The sequence below is a fragment of the Diadema antillarum genome, unplaced genomic scaffold, assembly GCF_040938485.1.
Source record: "Diadema antillarum isolate AM-2024a unplaced genomic scaffold, OU_Dant_1.0 scf00000017, whole genome shotgun sequence".
NCBI classification, from domain to species: domain Eukaryota; kingdom Metazoa; phylum Echinodermata; class Echinoidea; order Diadematoida; family Diadematidae; genus Diadema; species Diadema antillarum.
In genome coordinates, this window is record NW_027270906.1 from 4,497,518 (window position 1) to 4,521,175 (window position 23,658).

The 23,658-nt window shown below is 39.1% G+C and overlaps 1 protein-coding gene across 1 annotated transcript in view; it reads right to left on the reverse strand.

Annotated features, from left to right (window-relative positions):
• Positions 1 to 18,116, reverse strand: part of LOC139725874 (Fanconi anemia group A protein homolog) — a 49,892-nt gene extending 31,776 nt beyond the window's left edge. The window contains exons 1-15 of the mRNA XM_071636955.1: positions 17,943 to 18,116; positions 17,026 to 17,121; positions 16,168 to 16,369; positions 14,447 to 14,538; positions 13,766 to 13,799; positions 12,167 to 12,325; positions 11,295 to 11,437; positions 9,406 to 9,481; positions 8,181 to 8,314; positions 7,560 to 7,664; positions 5,821 to 5,916; positions 3,805 to 3,893; positions 3,263 to 3,323; positions 2,065 to 2,114; positions 1,005 to 1,081 (exon numbers count right to left, since the gene is read on the reverse strand). Coding sequence (XP_071493056.1) covers positions 1,005 to 1,081; positions 2,065 to 2,114; positions 3,263 to 3,323; positions 3,805 to 3,893; positions 5,821 to 5,916; positions 7,560 to 7,664; positions 8,181 to 8,314; positions 9,406 to 9,481; positions 11,295 to 11,437; positions 12,167 to 12,325; positions 13,766 to 13,799; positions 14,447 to 14,538; positions 16,168 to 16,369; positions 17,026 to 17,121; positions 17,943 to 18,116 — 1,588 coding nt within the window. The remainder of the gene's footprint in view (positions 1 to 1,004; positions 1,082 to 2,064; positions 2,115 to 3,262; positions 3,324 to 3,804; positions 3,894 to 5,820; positions 5,917 to 7,559; positions 7,665 to 8,180; positions 8,315 to 9,405; positions 9,482 to 11,294; positions 11,438 to 12,166; positions 12,326 to 13,765; positions 13,800 to 14,446; positions 14,539 to 16,167; positions 16,370 to 17,025; positions 17,122 to 17,942) is intronic.
• Between the last annotated feature and the right edge of the window lie 5,542 nt (positions 18,117 to 23,658).

Here is a 23,658-nt window from a genome sequence, read left to right on the forward strand (position 1 = left end):
CTTTTCGATGTGTTTCAGGTTATTACAAAGAGTCTCAGCTTCCTTCGTGAACGAGCTCGTAGGGTCACTGTCAAGCTTCTTGTAGAGTCTAGTGTCGGACAGTTGTCTTTCCGCCTCGGTGATGTAGTCCGCTGTATCCTGGATGGTGACGGCTCCCCCTTTGTCAGCAGGCTTAATCGTGATGTCAGCGTTGTCGCGCAGGGATCGGATGGCGTCTTGCTGCTTCCGTGATATGTTCGATGAGGGTTCCCGTTCAGTCTCCTTCAGCAGCTTGTCGAGGTGTCTCTCCACATTGCTCACAAACGAGTCGATGAAGGGGTCTCTTCCGCTGGGGACAGCAGGGCGTCGCTTTTGATAGACTAGTTTCCTCGTCGGCCTAGGTTGCGACGCTTCTTCTTCTTCTGCCACTGTCTCAGATTTTGGGCACCTGTTTGCAGAGCGGAGTTCGGTTCGGGGGATTTCTTGTGTGAAGTGAAAAGTATCGGCGCACAGTTGTACTTTATCGAGTCGCCTGGTAGGGCAGAAAGACATACCGAGACCAAGTACGCTCTCCTCCCCTTCAGACAAAGTGTAGCTCGACAAGTTAACTATAGGCCTATTGATGCGTTAAAGCGCGCATCCTTGGTAACACGGTTGCAATATATTGTTATGGCTTAATTTTGTTATTGTTCTCTCAGTATCAACACTTGAGAAAGGGCGGCGAGACGCTCGAAAATTTGTGTGAAGAAATAAACCGTTGGTGAATAAAGTATGAACTTTGTTGCAGTTTTGTTACTTATCTTTTTATCTTGCCAACACGTGGATTACCTTATCAACATATATATATATATATATTTTTTTTTTTTTTTTTCCTAAAATTGTACAAAACAAGTATTCTGTGTAATGTCATGTTTGCATAAACAATGTTTATTGAAACCATTGGAAATTGATGTAATTGTAAAGCAGTGCCATACAGAGAATACATCAAATCAAATCAAATCATATCAAATCAAATCACAACCTACCATCCAGGAGTTCATTGAGTTCCTTGGCACAGGCCTCCTCGTACTGACGGTAGACACTGTTTGGAATCTTGTTAGCACTGTATTAAAGAGATCCACAGTCAGACAAAGAACAGCCTTGTTTCAATACAATAGCCACACACTCACTTTCCACAGGCTCTCTTTCCCTAGCACAAATTCTAGCAGTAATGCCTTTCATGTAACTTCTAGAGTGTTGAAAGTCTTCTCAGTACATGGTGTTCAAAGCACACTGCAGATAGTAAAGTGCTCTTCATAAACCTTTCATTTAAACAAAAGTACGGAAGAAAAGCATAACACAATCCTCATGAAATATCATGCATGCAGTACTTCCTCCCATTACATAGTTATGATAGGAGGGTTAATGTCATTTATCCTTCATAAGACTTAACATAAAGACTTTTTTATGAAGGAGGACAGACTCCTCATATCAACCCATTGAATACGACCTGATTTTGCCATTAAACACATTTCTCATTATCACATTTCTTACTATACTTGGGACTAGTGTTCAATGGGTTAAAGGAGACCTTCGGATGATTTTCAAATTTTTACATTCGAACAACTATAAATCAGTTGTACTGAGGACAGAGTTTCAGAGTTTGTGATAATTGGGATGAAGAATAAGAATATTTTCAAAATGTAGAATAAATTGCAATGACCAAGGATGATGACATGGCAGAGTCACCATAAGAATGCATGAGTTAGGACTCAAGGAAGCTGAACAAAAGAATAAGGCATGCATAGATTATACACAGGTGAACTCGCAAGCAAGCGGTATTGTAATGAAATTACACTGCTACATTTCTGAAATATGTGAACCTCCTATGTCATCCTTGTTCAGTGTAATTTGTTTGAGGTTTTTCAAAGTATTGTTTCTCTGCTCAAGAACAACAATAAATGCCAAAAATCTATACATGGAGTTGTTGATTTATGTAATACATGATGTGAAATTATGAAAATCATCTGGAATGTCCCTTTATTAACCAAGGTCATGCACAAACATCCTTTTGTTAAATTTTACTGCAGGGATTTTCCGACTTGCCTCTTCATTGCCTCAATCAACTTCATCTTTCCATCAGCAATGTCAGGAAGCTTGAAAAAAAAAAAGAGAGAGAAGAAAACAAGAATGAGAATAGATTGGGTTGTCATGCTGTTTTGCTTCACATAAAGAGCACACATTTAAATAGCAGAGGTGCATATCTCCACGAATTTTCTGTTGACTTGTAATTGTCAAATTGAAAAGAAGAGTTAATAAAGTTGCACATCACAATGAGGACTGTAAATGTAATGTAACATATGACAGACTGACATCCTCTATCAAATCAGGTATTCTCATTTTGCTACAAACAGAGCAAGATTCTTGAATAGAAATGAGTATATTGCAGTCTCAAATGACAACTTTCAAGTCACACAGTACATTCATTGCAAAATTTATGTTCATGAAGACATGTAACAGGCATCTGTAAAACTTATCGCGTGGGGACTAAGAGAAGAGATGATGTGTGCTAATGCAATGAAATTTTATGAGAACAACATATGGGAACACAGAAGAGAGTCAATTCTTACTCTGGATGTGTTAATAATTTGGACTGTAATCAAACAAAAATATTTTGAGACCTGCTGCCATCACAAGACAAGCTTTTGCAAGATACTGGATGAGTTTGTAGAGAACAATACTGTAAAAGTGGAAATTTTCGCGGTGTTGAAATTTTCGCGCATTTCGCGCAACAGAAAGCTAGCGCAAAAATAAAAGCACGCGAATATTTTTGCGTGCCATATGTTCCGGTTGTTGATGTCTTAATTCCGCAGAATTAAAAACACGCGAAACTCTTCTTACATGGCCAAGCGCGAAAAATTAGTCGCGCGAAAATATCCACTTTTACAGTAACACCATAGTATGTACAACAAACAAACTGAAATCAGAGCAATCCCAAGATTTACTTTTCAATGATTCCACTGTGACTACATTCACAGGTCCCCTACAGAGAACACCACTTCCTCCATATATTCATTATCAAATGGTTCAGTCCTGTTGGGTCTACACCCCTATTTGCTAGTTTCATCATGCTGACAAGATCAGATGGTGTATCTCACATGTCAATTTAACCAAAATCTAAATCCTAAATCCCACCTCTTGTCCTGCACTCCAGGACCCTAATCTGACATCATATCCTAATCCTAAATCCACAATTGATGAAAAACAGCAACCATGGGAGTCTACCAGTTTCACTAAAACTCACCATTCTTGGAGTAAGGAGAGCAGGAAGAAAGTGTGCCATGTAGTAAGGTTTCTTAAAAATGCTGGAATAAGAACAGAAAGGGAGAACTAGTACAGAGTGCAATGATAATTATACAAAGTAGTGTGAATTCTCTGTTCCACAAGGAATTCCGACCACTCAGTACACGCAACTTCTGTTATGATGAAGTCCTGACAAATAAATTAGGGCCTACACCATAAAATTACTTTGAATTTCAGATTTGCACCCAATTTGAAACTGATGTTAATCTCCTATGGCTTTGTCCAGATACATGGATGTAGGTGGCACTTCTTACTTCACATGTTTACTTCACATTTATGTTACATTTGAGAACTTCAGCTTAATATTGCCATTTTGATTAACAATACTGAAAATCTGTTCAGTAGATCACTGCATAGAACACCAGTAGCAAGTCACTCTTTAAAGGAAATGTCACAATAAAAAGTATACTGCTTGTAATGTGTGACAAAACCTGACTAGTCTACCATGATCGGGTGAATTCCACAAGATTCCTAACAAGTTACCTTGCCTCCAAGACATTGGGAGGTATTCTTCCATTGTTCTCGAAGGAATCCACAGCCACGTCTACATCCATGAGAGCCTTATCTCTTGGCTGAGGTCACACACAGACAGACAAACAGAAATGAGACATACTCACTTTGTCTTTTCTTTGATTATCTGAATTAAACTCTAATCACAAGTTCGTTTTACACGGATTGAAAGTTATTTTTGTCATACAGTTAATGGTGATGACTATTTCTTCTTTAGAATTTTGGCATATACACCGATCAGAACACCAGCAGCTACATCACTAGAATTTCAATGTCTGGATTTATCCCCCATAGGTTGCTGGAATCACCTGGACATTTACAATCCATGTCGAAAGAAATGTTTCTAGATATATAATCTGAAACTTGAACTTATTGTACAGCAAGCTATGCATGCAACACAGACATCCAATGTACCTTTAGACTTTGCACGCCAGTCCCAAACTTGCCAACACGACCCGCTACAGTAAACTGCCAAGGTTCCTGCAAACAAATGATGCATGATATCAAAGAATGTGAGGCATCAGTTGTTGTGTTCCTTGTTGTGTTGATACTCATATTTTGACAACCAAGCACAAGAATGGCTTGAAAAGCTCCTAATTCACGACCACCAGCAGAGATCAAATTACAAGAGATCATAATAGGCCTGTCTTCCTCAGACTAACATTTCAAAATATTGCGCTATTTTGTGGTTAGGAAATGACCCCGATGTCAAATGAACCCGCTATTTGTGCAAAAAGATGCAAATAGCGTGCTTTTGATCGGGAGAATTTCCAAAAAAATCTTGGTCTAGTTTGTAAAATGGCGCACCAATTTGTGAAATAGCATGCTATTTGGGTGCCGTCTCCATCAGCTTGAAATTTTCTCGATCCCATCATTTGCACTGCGCACCAAGACCATACAACTCTATGTAGAGTTCTGTGGCTGAGCGGGCCGAGTCATGATGCAAAGTACGCATGCACCAACTTCGGGCTAATTTCCCAGGCAGGCTGTTTTCGAGCTGATAAAGATTAAAATTTGTGATATCGGGCTACTTTCCTAGATCACAAAATAGTCCATCAGTTCGATCCTTGATCTGATGAAAATATGCCTCATGAGTGAAATTTCCTATGGTTTAATGTCAATGCATGTAACAAATTACATGTCTGCAACCAACTCTTAACCAATTATTACAAGGAAAATGATATAAAAATGCTCTACCAGAAACTGCTTTGTTGTTGTGATTGTTATGAAGCTCATTAAATTTCTCCACTTCAGTTCTCCTCTTCCTTCCGTTTAGCTTGAGGCGTGTTAGTATCAGTAAAGTTATTCTGGGAACAGTTATCATCAGAAAATAAATTCCCACAAAAAATACTATCAGTAATATTGTTCTGAGATCAAGAATATATGACTGGATCATACGAAGCACTTTGGGGCAAAAGGGAAAGTGTCTGCAGTACCAACACACTCATGACTAACCTTTTTGACTGAAATGTTTGTGGTATCAATTAATCCATGACTAATTTTGATATTACGATGGTATCACTGTGTTCATGACTACTTGGGGATCTCAGTGATTTTCATACCAATGGTTTCACTACCTTCTCTGACGTTTCATTGTTTGTTGTATCAATGAATTACTAACTTTGAGATTGGAGCATCTGTGATAACAATAGATTTGTGACTAACTATGAGACTAAGGTATTCATGGTACAAATGTATAATAACACTTAGTTTATGACTAACTTTGAGACTAGGGATATTGCAGTATCATTGAATACATTACTACCTTTTAAGCTTTAGTATCTACGTTATAAATTGAATAATGACTAACTGTGACATCTGTGTGACTGCAGTATTAATGATTCCATGACTAACTTTGAGGATTGGGGTGTCTGAGGTATCAATGAAGTCATGACTAACTTTAAGGATTGTGGTGTCTATAGTATCAATTCATTCAGGACTAACTTTAAAGACTGGGGTGTCCGAGCCATAAATTCATTGAAAACTCACATTGAGATCTGACAGTCTGGTTTTGGCCAACATCAGGTAATCTCTGAGTATGTCCTGGCACTTGGCTGGTGCTGTGGGTGGATTTTGAATATGTGCCTGAAAAAGACCCAACAATAACAAAAAAATAAGGATTAGAGCATAAGTGCTTGGTGCCAGACAACTTTTCTTCCAATACGAGGCAATAGCCTCCTACAAGATGGAATAAACTCAAGATAGACACAGACAGACTGAATTCAAGACAAACTGACAAATGGCATGCCTCCAGGTACAGTATGTGCAGAAACATAAAAACATACCCCGGTACAAACACACACAAATGCAAATAAATATAACAAAATGATAGATTAACATACGGAAGGAACCCATGTTCATCACATGTAAAACTTTGTACTATTCTTCAAGTGATTATGGTAACTGTTTGCCTGCATGATCAGTGCCATTGATTAGTTAAAAGTCAGACATTTCTTTTCATCATATATCATCGAGTGTATCCCGATGTCTGCAGAGATTTTTTTCCTTTTTTTGTGCATTCTTTTAGGTCTTTAAAATCCTGCAATTTGATCTAAACAATTACAGAGTTCTCTTTGTTAGAAATGATTTCAAACAATCAATATTTCAGTGTCTGTGTGCCAATCATGTATTATTGTTTGCTGATTGGAGCACTTTCTGCACCAATTGGTAGAGATGTATAGAAATTAATTATCATTGATTACAGATTAGCCAACTCCCCTAATCCCTATTGTGTCACCATGTCATCCATAATCCCTGTTGGACCAAGGCACAGTGCTACACCTGAGTGGGCTTGCTAATCCACCAGGTGAAGTTTGGAGGGATTATTGCATGCTGATGAAAAAGCCTGACATGTTTGGCTAAAACTGCCTAGGCACATATAGAGGGTTAACTCTTTATGTGCCATGGTGCAAACCCCCTGTGTGCCACATTATTCTGAAACAGCAGCATAGTCATGCTTTGAGAAAACATTTTGTTTTTCAAATGTATGTAACCTTTATAGATTTTTGTTACTATGGATACATAATGAATAGAGTTGTAAGACTGCCAAGCTTTGCTTAGATGGTAATTGTGTGACAAATCTATGATGATTTTTCTTTCAAATGCCCAGTAGCTACACTATTGTAAAGCCAAGACATTTGTACACAAACAGTGACAGAAACATTTACTAGCAAATCCACTAGCGAATACTGCTTCATCGTCACTCACCACACAAAATGCAAGCTTTATGTGACAGGACTGGAATCGCGAGAAGCGCTTTCAGTTTACTGTGGCATATGGTATGTTATTGATTGGTTTGGGCAGGTTTGTGTGTTTGAGCAAAATATGCGAACTTGGCATGCCGTCGACTGAGTTGGGCGTGCAACATGGCACATAAAGTGATAAGTGTATGTCTTGTGCTAATTCCTGAACAAACCAATGTTACACTGAACTGAACTGAACTGAACTGAACTGAACTGAACTGAACTGAACTGAACTGAACTGAACTGAGCTGAACTGAACCAAACCAAACCGAACTGAACCCAACCCAACCCAAACCAACCAAACCAAACTGAAATGAACTGAACTGAACTGAACAAGCTGGCAAACTAGAATGAACTATATGTTGCTTGAAGGTTTGTACGGTGAAGTAAATGAGGGAAAAAGGTTTATGGTAGCACTATCGAATGAACTAGCTGCATCCTCATGGAGAGAAAAAGAGTGTCAAGAGAACAAAACACCAAACCTACCCGTAGAGAAGATGCCATCTCATGAGGCACGAGGTTGGTGAGGAATTCTAGGAGGAAGGAGAATGCTTTCTTGTTTGTTGATGATGGTCCAGAGGCAAACGTCTCCTGAGATAAGAAAGACAGAGGAAAACAATCAGTTAAAAGTCGACAGGAACACTTCAAAACAAGCCAACAGAATTTCGGGTCGATATCCTGCAACATCTCATGGGAATTCTACCCAGTCAAGTAAAAGACAGACATTGTGATGAAATATACTCTGTTATCACGATTTGCTAGTGCCCTTTGCTGGAAAGTAACTTTTTCTTTGAGGAGGAGAAGAAAGTGGAGGAGGAGTGGGAGGAGGAGGAGGAGAAGAAAAGAAGAAGAACATCAAAATTTGGCAGTGATAGTTACTGCATTCTTCCATGGGGACCATCAGAGGGATATTGCTGAGAAACTGATGTCTTACCACAACTCATCTCGGATAATCATATACAAAAATATCTGTAATCTTACTATTCCATCACTATTTATTGACTAGCTGCAACCACAATCATTTGACCCTACTGCCAGGGATATTACTGCAAGGAATACAGAAACTGAAAACAGAACACAGAAACTTGACTGAAATAACCACACTACCTTAAACCACGAGGCATACGGTGGAAAGACATGAGGCCCTTCATTGGCTGCTTGTCTGACCAATAGGAAAGCAGAGATGAGGGGTCCCTCTTCATAGCTCCCCAGGGCTTGCTCAACAAATTCCTGAATGCATGCTGCATGAGCAGAAGACATGGTAGCAGAAAGAATGATGTGAGATATGCCAGGCTGTTAACATTAAAAAGCATGTCTAACAAGCAGGAAAAGAGACTTTAACGCATTGAAGACTAGTCTCGAGTATACTCCGGCAGATGTCTATGGGAAATGCATTTTATACCAAAATCAGCCTGTTAATCAGAAGGAACAGACTGAGATGCTTACAAGAAATATTAAACATTATAGGAAAATCAGGAGACAGAGTATGTGTTTAAAATGAATGTGATAATCAGAAAGATTATCCGGTATGAGACAAAATGCAGAATAATAACCATTGGTCATTTTGCAGACAATAGAATGCAAATAAGGTATATCACACAGGGCATTAGAAATATCCACAAAATGATAACTTTGGAACTGTCAGAAATGCACAAGGCGAAGCCAAGTGGGTCTTTAGCCAAAAGAAAAGACTGGTCACATGATAGCTCTTAGCCAATCATTTGACTAGGATCCACATCACCATTTCATAATGATTTTTTATAAATGCCTTCTACTATGCCCTTCAAAGTGGCAGCAAGTAACTTTGCCTTATACCAACAAATGTTCATTTTAAATCATTTTGTCCATCTGCTTCCCCTCACAAACAACGTGAGCTTCTCTTCTCTTATACTGTCTCTATAACATGACACATAAGAGGACATGATTTTACAAATTTATACATCCCCTATACCAAATCAAAACTGAACTTTACACAATAAAGCCACAAAAAATCTACTCATGACAAGGAAAAGTCCTTATCTACAACTTGCCGACATTTTATCAAGTTGCTTCTTGATACATCATTCTCTCTGACAAATAGCAACACAGTGCACTCCCGTTATAACGAACATGGTTATAATGAAATTCCGGTTACAACAAAGTAAATATTCAGGCCACAACATTTTCCCCTCTATGCATTTTCATTGTTTATTTATTCGGTTATATCAAAATTTCGATATAACAAAAAAAACAAACAAACAAACTGCCGGTCCCGAGGACTTCGTTATAATGAGAGTCAACTGTACATAATCTCGGAAAGGTACTCTGTGGGATATGGAAACAAGAAACTCACATCTGATCAGTTCTTGAGCTTGAGGAAAGTAGATCAAAACTGTTGAAGTGTAGATCAAAGTTGACTTCCAGTTGACCTGTGTGACATAAAGACAACAGAGAGTAACTATGGCAACAGCTGCCACTGACCAGAGAGTAAACTCTGCTGTAGGTTTGGAAAGTTTATCAACACCAGGAGACTATTAGAAACTGGAGAAGCACTCTGCGCGGGCAGACCCCTGCCAAGCGGCTAGTTTCCACCAATAATCTTGTTCTTCCATAGAGATCGGTGATTTCCACCCATACGCATGCATGCTAAAAATCGCCCGAATTCCCAATATACATTCGTAGAAGCATTTTGTTACATCATAAACCCTCAGCTGCACGGCACGCCTCGCCCTAGCAGCGCAGAAACTAGAGCACACACGTAAGTGCACGTATGAAAACCTCAAAATACCCAGCTTGAACTCCGAAGTTCATTGACCCTACCTGCCAAAATACCAAAAATCCTTCATAAAAGCCATAAAAATTTCCAAATCACTCCCAAAATCTAATCATCGGTTCATTGTGTCATTCTCAAACTTTCCTGCAAGTTCATCCAAATCCCTTCGCAACTATTTTAGTTATTTTGCACACGGACAAACAAACAAATGGTAATAAATGAAAACATTACCTCCTCCCTTGGCGGAGGTATAATTAATTGACATTTCATATCCTGATTCATCAAATTACTGGTATCTTATATCGTTGAACCCAATTTCTACAGCGGTTCTTGAGCTCCAGTAGACACACCGCATTCCAAACTCAAGTGAAGACGATGAATATCATCCATCAAGTGAGAGGCGGTTCCCTCTGAAACTTTTTGTCTTGAGGATGTCAGGGCTGCCATCTCTCTTACCAAATTTTAACTGTCTCACTCTGATGAAAGAATTCTCACGCAGAACCCTCAAAACAGGAGTTGAACAAGAAAATGCCCGCCAAATCCCTGACAATCTGAACTTTCAGAATGCCCAAGCCCAAACTTTCAAGACTTTCCCACAGGCACACTCTCTCTATGCATGCATTGAAATTTTTACTGAAGTATTCACCAGAGTGTACCATTTAAAATGTTAAGTTGGCAAAGCTCCCTCCAGTTGAAAGGGGGGGGGGGGGGTGTGGGTTAGGGTTAGGGCTCCCCTTCCACACCATTCCCAACTGCCCCCCCCCCCCCCCCCCACCACAACCACCGTCACTTTGATCAATGAGGTTTGGTCACTCACATCCTCACAGTGTCTCACTCCAAACTCTCGCTCATGGTTAGAAACCCTGGGATGTAAAACTCAAAGCATGACACTGGACCCCCAGATCACCCCTACCACATTGCAGATGATCGATTTATATGACAGAGCTACCAAGTCTCACGCATTCTGTGTGAGACTCAAGCATTTAGGGGCCATCTCACGATCTCACGCATGACACCCATTTTTCTAACGCATCGGGCGAAGTCTGCAACTTGGGCCTATAATAATGAGCATAGCTCAAAAGATTTAAGTGATAGTTGCAATTGAAGGTATATTTCCCTTTTGTCTTTCAAAATAAGTAAAAAATAGTCACTAAAGTATGCACCTGATCGCACCATTAAGAGCTAAAAATTGAAAAAGCTCCCTACCGTGGGAGGCCACGGGGGTGGGGGGGGGGGAACCCCTCCCACACCCTCGCTCGCGCGCACATTTGCATGCCGAGATGCCGAGTCATGATTAATTTTTTTTTGAACTTGGCATCCCTGATATGATATTATACCATTGCTCCCAATATGAATGAGCTGTTATGCAACAGTCCAAGAGTATGTCTAACTTCATTCAATATTCAATGATTCTACATGATATAAGAGAATGATACAAGCACAACTGACATGGTTTTGTCTGCCTGTACCTGTTCTTGTTCCAGCGCTCTCCTTAATAGTCCCACTGCATCACTTTCATGTAAAGCTAACAGCAGCTGTCGGAAGAGGCTAACCACGTATGGTGATGCTTTGGCAAAGGTCCACTCATGCTGCTGACCGAACGTATCAGTGACTGCTGCAAAGTCGTAAAAATATCCGTCAAGGCTAATATAAATCTCATCCTTTCTATCCATTTTCACTATTACTTTTATAAAAAGTTTAAAGTAATAAAAACATTGACATGTGATGGTAGGTACAAATGTTTAATTTCTCTGTTGTTACTGGCAGTGCTTAGACCTTGTTGACTGGCTGGCACGAAGGATATCTGAACATTCAGTATCATACAAGCAAAGCATTTTGAGAAATCTGTATTTTTTTAAGCAACTGAAATCATTTATTCTAATTATGTGCGTTTCCCCTTGTATCTCTCAAATTAATTTCACAAAAATCATTAACAGGAAAAAACATTGTAACTCTTACCATTAAAAATGTATTTTCCAGCTCATTATTGCACAATGCTGTAAGACATATTCTGGTTGTGACTTATTCATATTCACAGAGAAAAACACTTTTATTGTATTTCTTCCTTTTTGTTTGTTTTGCTTTGTTTTCCTTCAAAGATGGTGAATTTAAGGAGTAACGGGCCACATGATTTTAAAAGCTGGCTACTATACTCTGTGAGCAATTTCCCTATATTTAGCATTATTTAATATATTGCACAGTGGAACAAACTGTGGTGTGGCAAATTAACAAAAGGGTGAATGGTAATTACCGTCACGTAGTCAAAGTAAGAATTGTGATAATATGAAGATGATACCCAAAAATGCAACTTTGCTGAGGTTCTGACTTCAGCTACTTTTACCTGAGCTGCCTGTTTTGTGGCTGAGGAGCTGAGTGATGTGACGAGAGGCAAAAAGGCGACAGCTCTCCATCGGGAGCAGGGTCTGGAGTCTCGACATCGGAAGAACACCCTCGTGGCTCGGGGGCTCACCACCCTGCTTACATGCAGCCTGGAACACTCCTGTGTGATCAAAAGTGTTTGATGCAAAGAAAGGGAAACTTACCAGAAATGCATGCAACACAAATGAAAAGTGAACAAAGAAAATCTATTGGATTCAAACCTGATACATCTGGACTGCTAGACCAGGGCTCTTACTGACAGAGCAATGGAAAGCCCTTACTAGTACAACATGTACTGTGTTCCATCTCAGAAACTGCTAAATTCCCAATGCATGTATGGTCAGAAGCTTCCATAAACCTGAAATTATTCCAAAGGATAGAAATCAACTTGAGTACAAATGTCAAGGATCACCAAAGTGATGCAACTTTTTGAATACATAATAAATGTAAACAAAGGGAAACTGACCAGAAATGTTTATCATAAATGAAAAATGACACAAAAGCTGTAGATACCTTCTCCAACTGAGCATTTACTTTCCTTCACAGAATTCAGTTACTCATTTGTCGTGAGACGATATGAAATGTGTCAAGACAATGCATACTTGTTATAATCACTTCACAATATGTCACTACTGTATCCTCTACATACTGCCAGTCTAAACACATGATACAGTATCCTATTACAATCTACATTCACTGTCAAAACATTCAACCTCTTGACAACGGACTGATTTTGCTACAACATGCATATCCCATAGACCCCTGCCCGAGTATACTCGGGACTCTTCCTCAACGGGTTAAACATTAGGGGGAAAAAGCCTGATTGACCTTATTTCCAATTTGTTTTAAAATATCAAGAATGCTTACTCCAGAATAATTTAAGTAGGATCAATGTACAAAATAATGCAAAAGATAATAATCAAGTGCCCTGTGAACACACTAAATTCACAGCAGTAGGTTGGATTTAGTTCATAGATTATGCAATTCTTTTCATGAAATTTTTCGCATAAGTTAACAGATATCCATTAATGAATGTGCATATGCAAGATATGTCTATTTCATTCTTGTTTTAGTCTGTGGACAAAATTTACAACAAGCATTTGAAATTAGAATAGTCTTGCAAATTCAGGCAATTTTGGTGCTTGAAATGCTCTAACAACTTTGGTAACTTGAAATAAGTCCACCTACAGTACTCTCACTCTGGCACATTCATGTTAAATACACAATGAATACATCAACATTTCTTCAAATACTCATACCAAAGGAAGAGAGCAGCATCAAACTATTTGAAACTTCCTTGGAGGAAAGGCAATTACTAATGATATTTGCATTGCAATTCACCAAAACATATCTCAACTTTGATAGGTTAAATATTCTATCTTTGCCATCAAAACATCATGAGGAGCTTGGAAGGTCATCCTTGGTCATTATAACAAGCTTTTTGAAAGCAAAAGGAATCGTAAGAAATTTCAAAACAGCTGGCCGACACGATACTGATACAGCTGAATCAATACGTCTTTCCTGTATTTTGTTGTGACAGATGAAATGCATGCATGCTCACTTGTGAAGACTTGCTCAAGAATCCTTTCAGCACACTGCAAATTCCAGACGAAAATGAAAGGAAGAGAAAAGAAGAGAATGAGAAAGAAGGGGTGGAGGGAGAAAGACAGACAAAAAAAAAATTTCAAACTAATCTGTGACAATACCCACTTTAATCCTTTAATTATCACATCATTGAAAGTTACATGCTTCTTTTCTAGCAAATTCAAATCTATTTACAGAATATCAAAAATGCTAACCTGGTTCTACAGTTTGTCTAATAACATATCTCTGCATACCATAAGCAAATAACATGCATGCTGTCCCATTTGCCCATGTTTTAGCTTATCTTAACAATTAACACTCAATTCTGGTTTTTATGATATTTTGCATACAATCTTACACCTGTAATACTTTACCCATGAACAAATGTTGTACAAATAATGTAAATCAATAATTACTATTATTTTGCTGAATATTTCAGTGAAATAGTGTGTATATCAATACTCTCCACTTCCACATTTTGATGAAATTAAGCCCTGACACTAATAGCCTGTAACAATTATGCAGTTTTGTTCAAAAGTGAATGGGTGAAAATTGAACATCTTTGCTGTCACTGTGCCAAATTTCCAAAATATATAATCAAACACGGAAACATTTACTCTTAAGAGCACTGACTCAGAAGTGATAACATTCAACTCACCTCACAAATCCCTCTAACTTCAGGCACATCGCTTGAAGAAGAAGGTGCAATCTTTTCATGATGGACAAGTTGAATGAAACAAACGAGGGTGTCTGAGGAGAAAGACATATGTAGGAAAGCAAAAGAGTTCACAACGGTAAACTTGGGACCGAAACACACCAAAGGCTGTGAACAGGAGAGGCCTATATATAAGAGTCGTGAGCTAGTGCTATCAAGATCATATAGACAAATAAAGTGAAGATAATGGTGCTGATGCCTTTGCTTACAACAACAATGACTAGAAATGCCTGTTGTCATGCAATGGAAACTGTATCCCCAGGTTGCTGCAAAATCTCTGCCATAAAACATAGCCTGTTTTGACTACAATGAAATTCTATCTGGAAATATGAACAAAATCCTTCACGAAATAAGGCTAGGACAGACCATATAGCAGGCCATCAAACAAAAAAAAAGAAGAAGCTTTTTGTGTATGAAAAGGGGGCATCATCACCAAAAACAATAAGGGGTAAAGTTTCACTACGATGCAACTCTACACATGCTTTGAATAAAAATGTAAAAGTTCATATACAGTGTGTTTGGAACATTTCTTCGGACATCTTGGCTTTTGAGCAACTTCTTCATGTAGCTGACTGATATTCACCTATGAAGGTAAATAAAAAAGATTATTACCTATATCACATAGTTTTACTGGGCAATTGTAGTTGGTGTTTTAAGTGGTCAGGAAACCAACAGTTTCCAGCGGGCAATATTAGTGGGTATTTTTCTTCTTCTGGGTTTCACCATTAACTTTAAATGCAAACACTCCAGTCAATCACCAAGAGAAAATATGCACAAACCGCTAGCATCCACGCACTTGAGCTCTCGGTGATGAAAATTTACTGTTGATGAGAGTTTCTCACAGAGAGGTTTTGCAATGAAGGGCAAAGAACACGTAAAATTAGGGGACAATCGCTGCACCGTGTGTAGGCGTGCGTCTGACTGTGCGCGCTGGCTATTATGTGCACAGCATACCCGAGTTTCACGACAGAGGGCAAATTCCCATACGTTAGCACATAAAAATAGAGGACGATCGCTCCCTGCGACTGTGTGAGCTGGCTGTTACGCGCACCGCGTACCTCATAGGGATTGTGTGCATGCATGTAGGTGTATATAGTTGAGCACAGTGGTGTAGGGTTCGACCTGGCGTCGAGTGGAAATTTGCTACTGTAAATCAGGAAGTTTACATTGTAATGATTTAAGTTACTGCTCAAGATGCCTAAAATGGGTGATAACAATGATATGGACTGTCTACTTTCGGGGGATACAACATTAATTGCCCTCACTAGAATTGTATTGTGCTCGTCTTCGACTCGGGCGATACAATTCTAGTTCGCGCAATAAATGTTGTATCCCCTTCAAGGCCATAGCAGTTCATATTATATAAATAGTTCATAGAACCATTTTATAAAACAAATAGTGCACAGGTTTAAGTTTGTGGTGTTAGTGGAGATGCAGCACACTCTCAGGTACTCACAATGTTGTGCGACATGCAATAGGCGCATACACCATTGTAAATACCCTCCAGTGCTCTGCATCTCCACTAACGTCCTCTCACCTGTGCATATTTGTATACTATCGCTATACCACCTTTCTTTATAAGTCTACTATAATATCACAAAAATTAAAAGGAAATGAGTATGGTTGATAAAATATTCATATCTTATTGGTATCAGAGCTCTTACCAATTGTCATTTGCTGCAGGAAGTCACATTTCTCAGCATTCGCACCCCTCTCCCAGCTTCCCTCCCATATACTTGCAATGTCCCCAGCCAGACCATCCAGAACAGTTTGATGATTGATGTGTGAGGTCAAATAGAGGTCAAAGGTCATCAGGGATTCCCTGTGCAGGTGCCACAACAACTCAAGGGGAAGTCCCTGCTTGCTCTGCAATATCAGTAAGGCATAGGGAACGAAAGGAAAATGACACAGGCTGAAGCATTACCACAGCACGACAAATAAATTGTGAAATTTTCACCGTACTTCAAGTCAGATTGGATTATCATTAGTGTTTTAAGTTCTCTTATTTATTCCTGGCAAATATCTTTTCGTTATATCATACTTCTTACATGTTTCCTGCAAAGTAAATTGATCTCAGTAACTTCACCTGTGGTATCCACTCAAGTTTTGTCTGCACTTGTGTGAGATGGGACTTATAAAGAATGTGTCAGACTGCATTTCTATTCATTTATTCCATGGGCACTCCAAGGTGCTTCGGGTAAACTGTTATCAAAAGGAAATGTGGGACTGTCCATATCTGCAGCTAGTCTGTGTACTAATCAAATTATTGGATTGAAATCTACATGAGGAAATTATGAAATATCACAGAAACCAAGAAAATCAATGAGCACTCCAATGAATAACCATGAAAGAACTTAAGCAAGAACTTAAGCAAGAAATGAAGCAAGAATGTTTTGACTTTATCAACACCTGTTGGTTTAAGTCCCTGTCAAAATCTTTAGTTAACTGTCATAAAACATTCACATTCTGAAATAAGCAACTGAAAAAGAACACAAAGGACAAGCAGTTGAAGCTATGCTTACTGTAAGTGAATTGAGTTCTTCTGCCAAGCGCCCTCTGTGGAAGATCTTCTGTTCAGTTAGTGATTTGATCAGATCGAAAATTTGATCCACCTTGGTCTGTGATTTCAACAATGCAAAATACCATCAATTAGATCTGGTCACTCATGGAAGGAAATATTTTTCCTGTAATATTTGTTGGTGGGTGAAGTGAGGAAAAGAATGCCACACAACCCTAAATACTTTCCCTGGTATATTCTTTGATGGTTGAAGTGTGGAAAAGAATGCCATACAACCCTGGCACCTCTTGAACTGGCCATTATCTTTATATTCAAGCGGTTAAATTTTTCACTCTCCTGCCCCATTAAATCCAAGAGCACAAAACATATATCCATTTTGTCTCTTGAAAAGAAATTCGTGTTAATTCAAATACATTGCATTCTTGTGAAACAAATGCATTAAATTGTTGTGGAGGCTGTGAGACACTGCTTTTTTAAATCCTAGCACATGATTCAGTATTTCTAAACATGTTTCAACCTAGTATGAAAACGACTATCTCATAGATTGCTTACATCCTAATTTGCATTTTCCTTTAAACTTGGTAAGATTTGGGGGACTTCAAGGACTGGCTGGATTCACCATGAATAAACTTGAGACTACAATCACCAATGTCTTTACTCACGGTGCTAAGTTAACTCTGTCACTTCTGGTTCTTGAGAAGAAGAGTTTTAACCATTTTTAATTTCGGGGCTTCTGACCAGATTTCATGAAAACAATGTCACTTAACTTAACTTAACTGCAGAAGTGATCAGAAGACTGTGTAGTGCCATTTGATGTGATGAATTTCTCTAGTTTCTTGAAGCTAAAATTAGATTTTTACATAATTTTCTCTAATACATCTCCATCACCAACACGTTTTGCATCAATGCTGGTAGACTAACCTTTGCCTCTGGTGTAAGGAGTCCATGAATCATATGACTGTCTCCTAGCGACTGGTTGCTACTGGCAACAGTACTGAGGAACTCTGCACACTTCTTGGCAGACAACAGCGAGACAGGCATGCCACTCAGTTCTGCTTGTTGCCGCAAACATGACACTATAGCTCCGGCTGACATTTTTAATGGAAAAGTGGAAAAATAGAGAGAAAAAAAACCCAAACACATACAAGCTGCTTAGTTTGTGTATTGTTTCTGTTTTATTCTATATCCTTGCCTTCATTGTACTCATTCTTTTGAGCAACAGTAGCAATCTCTAACAAAGGATGCTCTAAGATGTTGTATAAATGAAGAGAACTGAACTTAAAAATACCCTTACTTTAAATACTCTTAATGGTCTGTAATACCTGTGCATTTTTACAAGCAAAAATGCCTGCAATGAGTTCATGATCAGGCCTTCAGCACAACATTCATAAACATTGCTTCTGCATGAATGGCATTCATCAGACCTTACTTCTTACCTTCAAAATTACTGTAGCTGTGGAAACACTGAAAAACATTGATATCGAAAACGCTTGTCCTAAATTAATTTATTTCAGGACAGATTGTAATTCTAACTATTTGTCAAATGACGAAGAGACCATATGCACTCACAATCTTATAGGATACTCAATTTCAAAAGGCAATCTTAACTATTAATGCACAGGAATCAGGAATACGTATGAAGACACAAATGCATTTCAGTCAAGACAGATGCATAATGGAGTGAGAAACTTCTAGGTATGTTACCTTGAAATTGATCACCATCTGGTGAAATGTTCCCACACATGCCATATTGGGAAGGTGAGCCTGTGGGAGACACATCAGATCTGCCTTCATCCTGCTGGCGGCTTTGCAAAGGTTTCTGTCACAAGTCACAAAGGATGATCTTGCAGTGATAATGGTTTCTGCTTCACTCTGGATATACATAACTGCTTGGTGTAAAGAAGATACTGTGGTTGCTAAATATTTGATGGGTATAACAATGTGCAAATTGGGAGTTGTATGACCTTCTCTCCGGTGATTGAATTTGCAATTAGGAATGCAAATATTGCTCTGCACAGCATAATCATGATATTTATTATATACCATTATACTTGTAGGCATACCATGCAGGAGTGTATAATAGGCCAGGCATCTGTAAGACTGTGTGCAGCTGTTGCCTGTCCATGCTGCATCATGTTCATACTAACTGGTAATGTATTGGGGGGGGGGGGGGGGGGGGGTACTTTGGGTCATTGTTAAATTTGAAAAAATAAAATCCTCAAGTAATATTCAGCACCCACAGTACCATTGTTTAATATGAATTTGTGACACAGCTTTGGAGGCTTCAAGTTTTTGCGGTGTTTGTTACACACACTATGTCTGATATTCCTGATCTTTTGGAACTTCTAAAGAATATTTCACAAACAGCTTCATTCAAAAGGTTATGTTCATCACCAAAGCTGTAATTAGCTTTCATGGAATAGAGGTGTCATACCTAGGATATGGTTACCTTCACCCTTATCACTGTAATACCAGTACCTTGGTCTGCCTCTGCATCTCTTGGAGCAATTTGTCGACATCTTGGTGATAATCCAAGAGCCTGAGGGCAGCATTCTGCAAGACTTTCTTTGTCCTCGATCCGAGGCCTTTCCTCAGGGTCTTCCTCTGCTCTGTAGCATTATATCATCAATGGAAAAAAGCTTACTTTGTAAACCACGACACTTTCATATCTCTCCTAAACAATTATTGATCTTGATCTGTGGCCTATTAATTGTGGACACTCAAGATATCAACATGATATTGCCTCTACCTTATGTTGATCCTCTCCTAAAGGTTCACTAGGGAATATGACCAGAGGTTACAGCGCAAGCAGAAGTACACAAAATATGAAGGCTTTTTTATTACGGCAGATTTGAAAGATGTACCAGTGCCTTTAACAGCCGAGTGTGGCCAATGTTCCAAAGGTGGACTGTTTTTCGGGGAAAAAGGACTGACTAAAGGATACTGATGAACACCAAAAGACACAGAATTGCTCACCATCAGCGCTTCTGTTTCTCTGTGGTTTAAAATACTGCACAAATGCCATGGGTAGGACATCTACTTCTCTACTGAACATTTGAAGAACATTAACAGCCTCTGGTATTGACCGGAAAGATCAGTCTATATCGCCCAGTATGTTCTGTGGAAACAATGTATGGCTCCATGAAATCCTTCCCCTATATAGGCAAAGTCTCCCATACCTGATCCTGTGGGCTGTAGGGGTGCTCTGCCCATGGAAACAAATTGGCTAACAGATTCATTTGCTGAGGATCACTTATTAGCATGTCGACAAGGCTTTCTGGTAGCTTTGTCTTTTTCCATGAAATTTCCACCCAGATCTTGGATACTTTCAAAAGCTTTTTAGTGCATCATACTTAGTATATGCTCATTTCACAACAAAAGTTAAAATTTGTTGATCTAAGACTGTGATTGTGAACTAGCTGCCAGGAGAGTGAGTGTTGAAGGAGATGGCTAAGGAGATCAGTTACCCCTTTGCAATCATTTTCCAGAGATCTCTGAATGAAAGAGTCTTACCAGTGCAATGGAAAATTAGCAATGTGACACCGATCCATAAGAAAGGTACCGGTAACAATTAACATGCTAGTAACTATAGGCCTGTAAGTTTAACTTATAGGCAGTGTCACAGAAGTCTATCACAAGGAGTAGCGCTATGGAGGAGCACATCACTACCAACAACCTACTTCATGACGCACAGCATGGCTTTTAAATACTCCTGGTCTATCATGCAATACTCAACTCATGAGACAAGTCAAAGAAATAAGCACACAGATAACAGCATGCAAATATTTTTACTTGTCATATGTTTCACTGAATGATTAATACCTTGATTGATTCCACAGAATTGAAAAATTATGCCCAAAATTCATCTTATTCTGCACTGCATCAAAATATCCACTTTGAGTTTTACTGTAAATTACTGAGTATTAAAGAAGAGTCAGATCTTGTGCATAACAATTCTCATATCAATAGATAATAATTTTTATCACATAAACGTTGAATCCATAGCATAGGTTTATCCCTCTTGAATTAGACACGGGCCGGGCATGGGCACGGCTTACGTGCCCTTAAAAGGGGTTGGGTTTCTCGTCCTCATTAGAAAATGTTAGAAACCTGTACCGAAAGTTATGTACAGATGCACGCTTTCCCCCACAACTTGCTAAATGTCACAGAAAGATAAATACCCGTGCACATTTGCGTGGTGTAGCTATGGGGGATAGGCTCTAGAGATGATCTCTAAAATAGTCTAGATCTATCTCAGCTCTGCGTTGTACCTGTCCTTGGCTTTAACACCATACTTGCGGTACCTCACAAATATATACGAATGGGACTGAAATTTAGTCGTCTGCATTGCCATTGAATGAGCACTCACGGTTAAAAATGTTTAACATTTAACTGGAATATTTCCTACTTACTTATCAAACACCGAAGAGGTGTAGTGGCCCTTGGCCTTACAACCTCCGAAGGTGATAAGATACCGTGCCCGTGATTATTTGATACGTTCATCACACCGGCATATTCTTCTTTGGCTTCTTCGATCTGGTGGTCTCTCCCTGCATGGTGCGCCGCATGAGAGGGCGGGCGGGCGGCAAGCGACAAGCCACTGATCTCTACTGCATGATTCAATTGACATCACAAGCACATCAACGATGATGACGAAGATGGTCGAAAGTCGCGCGGATGTTGTTCCGAGAAGCGCGCGCCGCCTCGCTGTCTGTCCAATCGCATGTCGCCTTGCCTCTTACCTCGTACCCTGCTTCGAGCGAAAAACAACAGCCCTCTTGAACTGCATGTGCTACTTACTAATTTTTAAGATTCATGATTACTAAATACTAAGATTCAAGAGCAAAGAACTAGTCGTATTATTATGGAGAACAAATCAAGTTACATGGCTAGCAAAAGTTTAACAAAGTTCCGTCACAGCTTTAATTAGAATATCACGGAATTCTTATTTCACTTTTTTTTTCTCTGAAAGGTGATATCGGTCACATGTCACTACACAAATTACTAGAAGATGAGGCGGTGAGGCCACGGCCTCTAAAATCGTCCATTCTCTTGCATGCAAATATTTAATAATCTTCATCTTTGAAGGATATCAAGAAGAAATGTGACAAAATAATTGTTCTGGCGTTTAAGAAATTATAAAATTGTTATGGGGAAAGGGGTTATATAGCTGACGAATCATTGAAAAAGTACAAATTTCTAGCATTAATGATAATATGTTATTAAGTGGCATAATACCGCCATTGAGTCTCTCATAAAAGGAAGGAAAGATGCTATCAAATGGAAACGCAACTCATTCAAAATGCTTTTTGAATAAATGTTTTTCAGGACGATTATAAACTTGGATGTTGTGAATGAGGTCTTCAAAAACATGGGATAATATTGGCTAAAGTGAAGGGGCAGCGTGCTTAGCAATAGATTGCTCTCTATAAAACTTAGTCTGAATGACAAGACGAGGCAAAATATTGTTCAAAGCGATCTGAGATCGCGGGAGAGCACAGTATTGGATCACTAAAGATTCATCGAGATATTTGGGAGCGACACCATTGAAAGGAGACACTGGTAAAACTCAGCAGCAGTGCATTAAATCATGTGTGACTATATCTTTAAGACTGGATTTATTATGTTCACGAGTGTTCATGACTGTGAGAGCATTATTTACGTAGACCAACAAATAAAAGAAATGAGAAAGTTGATAACAGTCATCATCGTAGTACGTGTCTCAGAATTTCCATAATATGGCTTATTCTACTGTTTGAAGAAAACCCAAACTTAAATTCATGTAGTTCCTATCATTAATTTTCTGATCTTTTGTGTAATCTAATATTTCATGGTCCTGTTACTTGTTATTCGTGTTCGTTTCTAAGTCATCAACTTCAACACAGGGCGAAAAGTATTTTCTCCTAATTTATCCCGTATTGTAAACCCAATCTCTAGTCACAATACAAGAAATATCATGTAAATGTTCTCTGTACACATATCTGAACTTCCTCGACTGGTTTCTTTTTCTTCCTGGGGAGTTACGAGGTGGACTTAAAGTTTGCTGACCTTGGTATCACCCAACACTATAAGCTGATGCGCGCACGCGATTGGTGAAAAGTTCGTGACCTATGGCATCAACGCACACAGGATCCAATGACGTCGCAGCAAGAAACAAAGTGCCCGCCTGCGGCCGCGGAATCGAAAGACCTATTGTTTGGGCGCAATATACTTAGTATACGTAGGAGTTGTGGCATTTTTCCAATTACCTGAATGTTTTTGACGGTTTTGTCCCCGTTATGGTACCACGTACCACATGCTCACGCCACATGGTTTTAATCCATAGTGTGACGTGTCAACTGCACTAGTATGTGAACAGCGGTGTACCGGTGACATGTACATGGTAAGACGTTGAATTTCCGGTTAGCGCCATTAAAAGGTGCCAGGCAAGATACGTCATCTCTATCTGTGATTAGATTCTAATCATGGCAAACTTAAATTTGCCAACTTATGTGTCTTCTAGATTTTCATTTAGCCTGATATAGTAAAAGTCGGATAATATTGCAACCAGTTCCTTGCCGAGGCGTCATCATCATAATGCCGTACATACCGCTATGAGAGGTAGACATTCTAACGTTTAAATAGTCCCTAGATCACA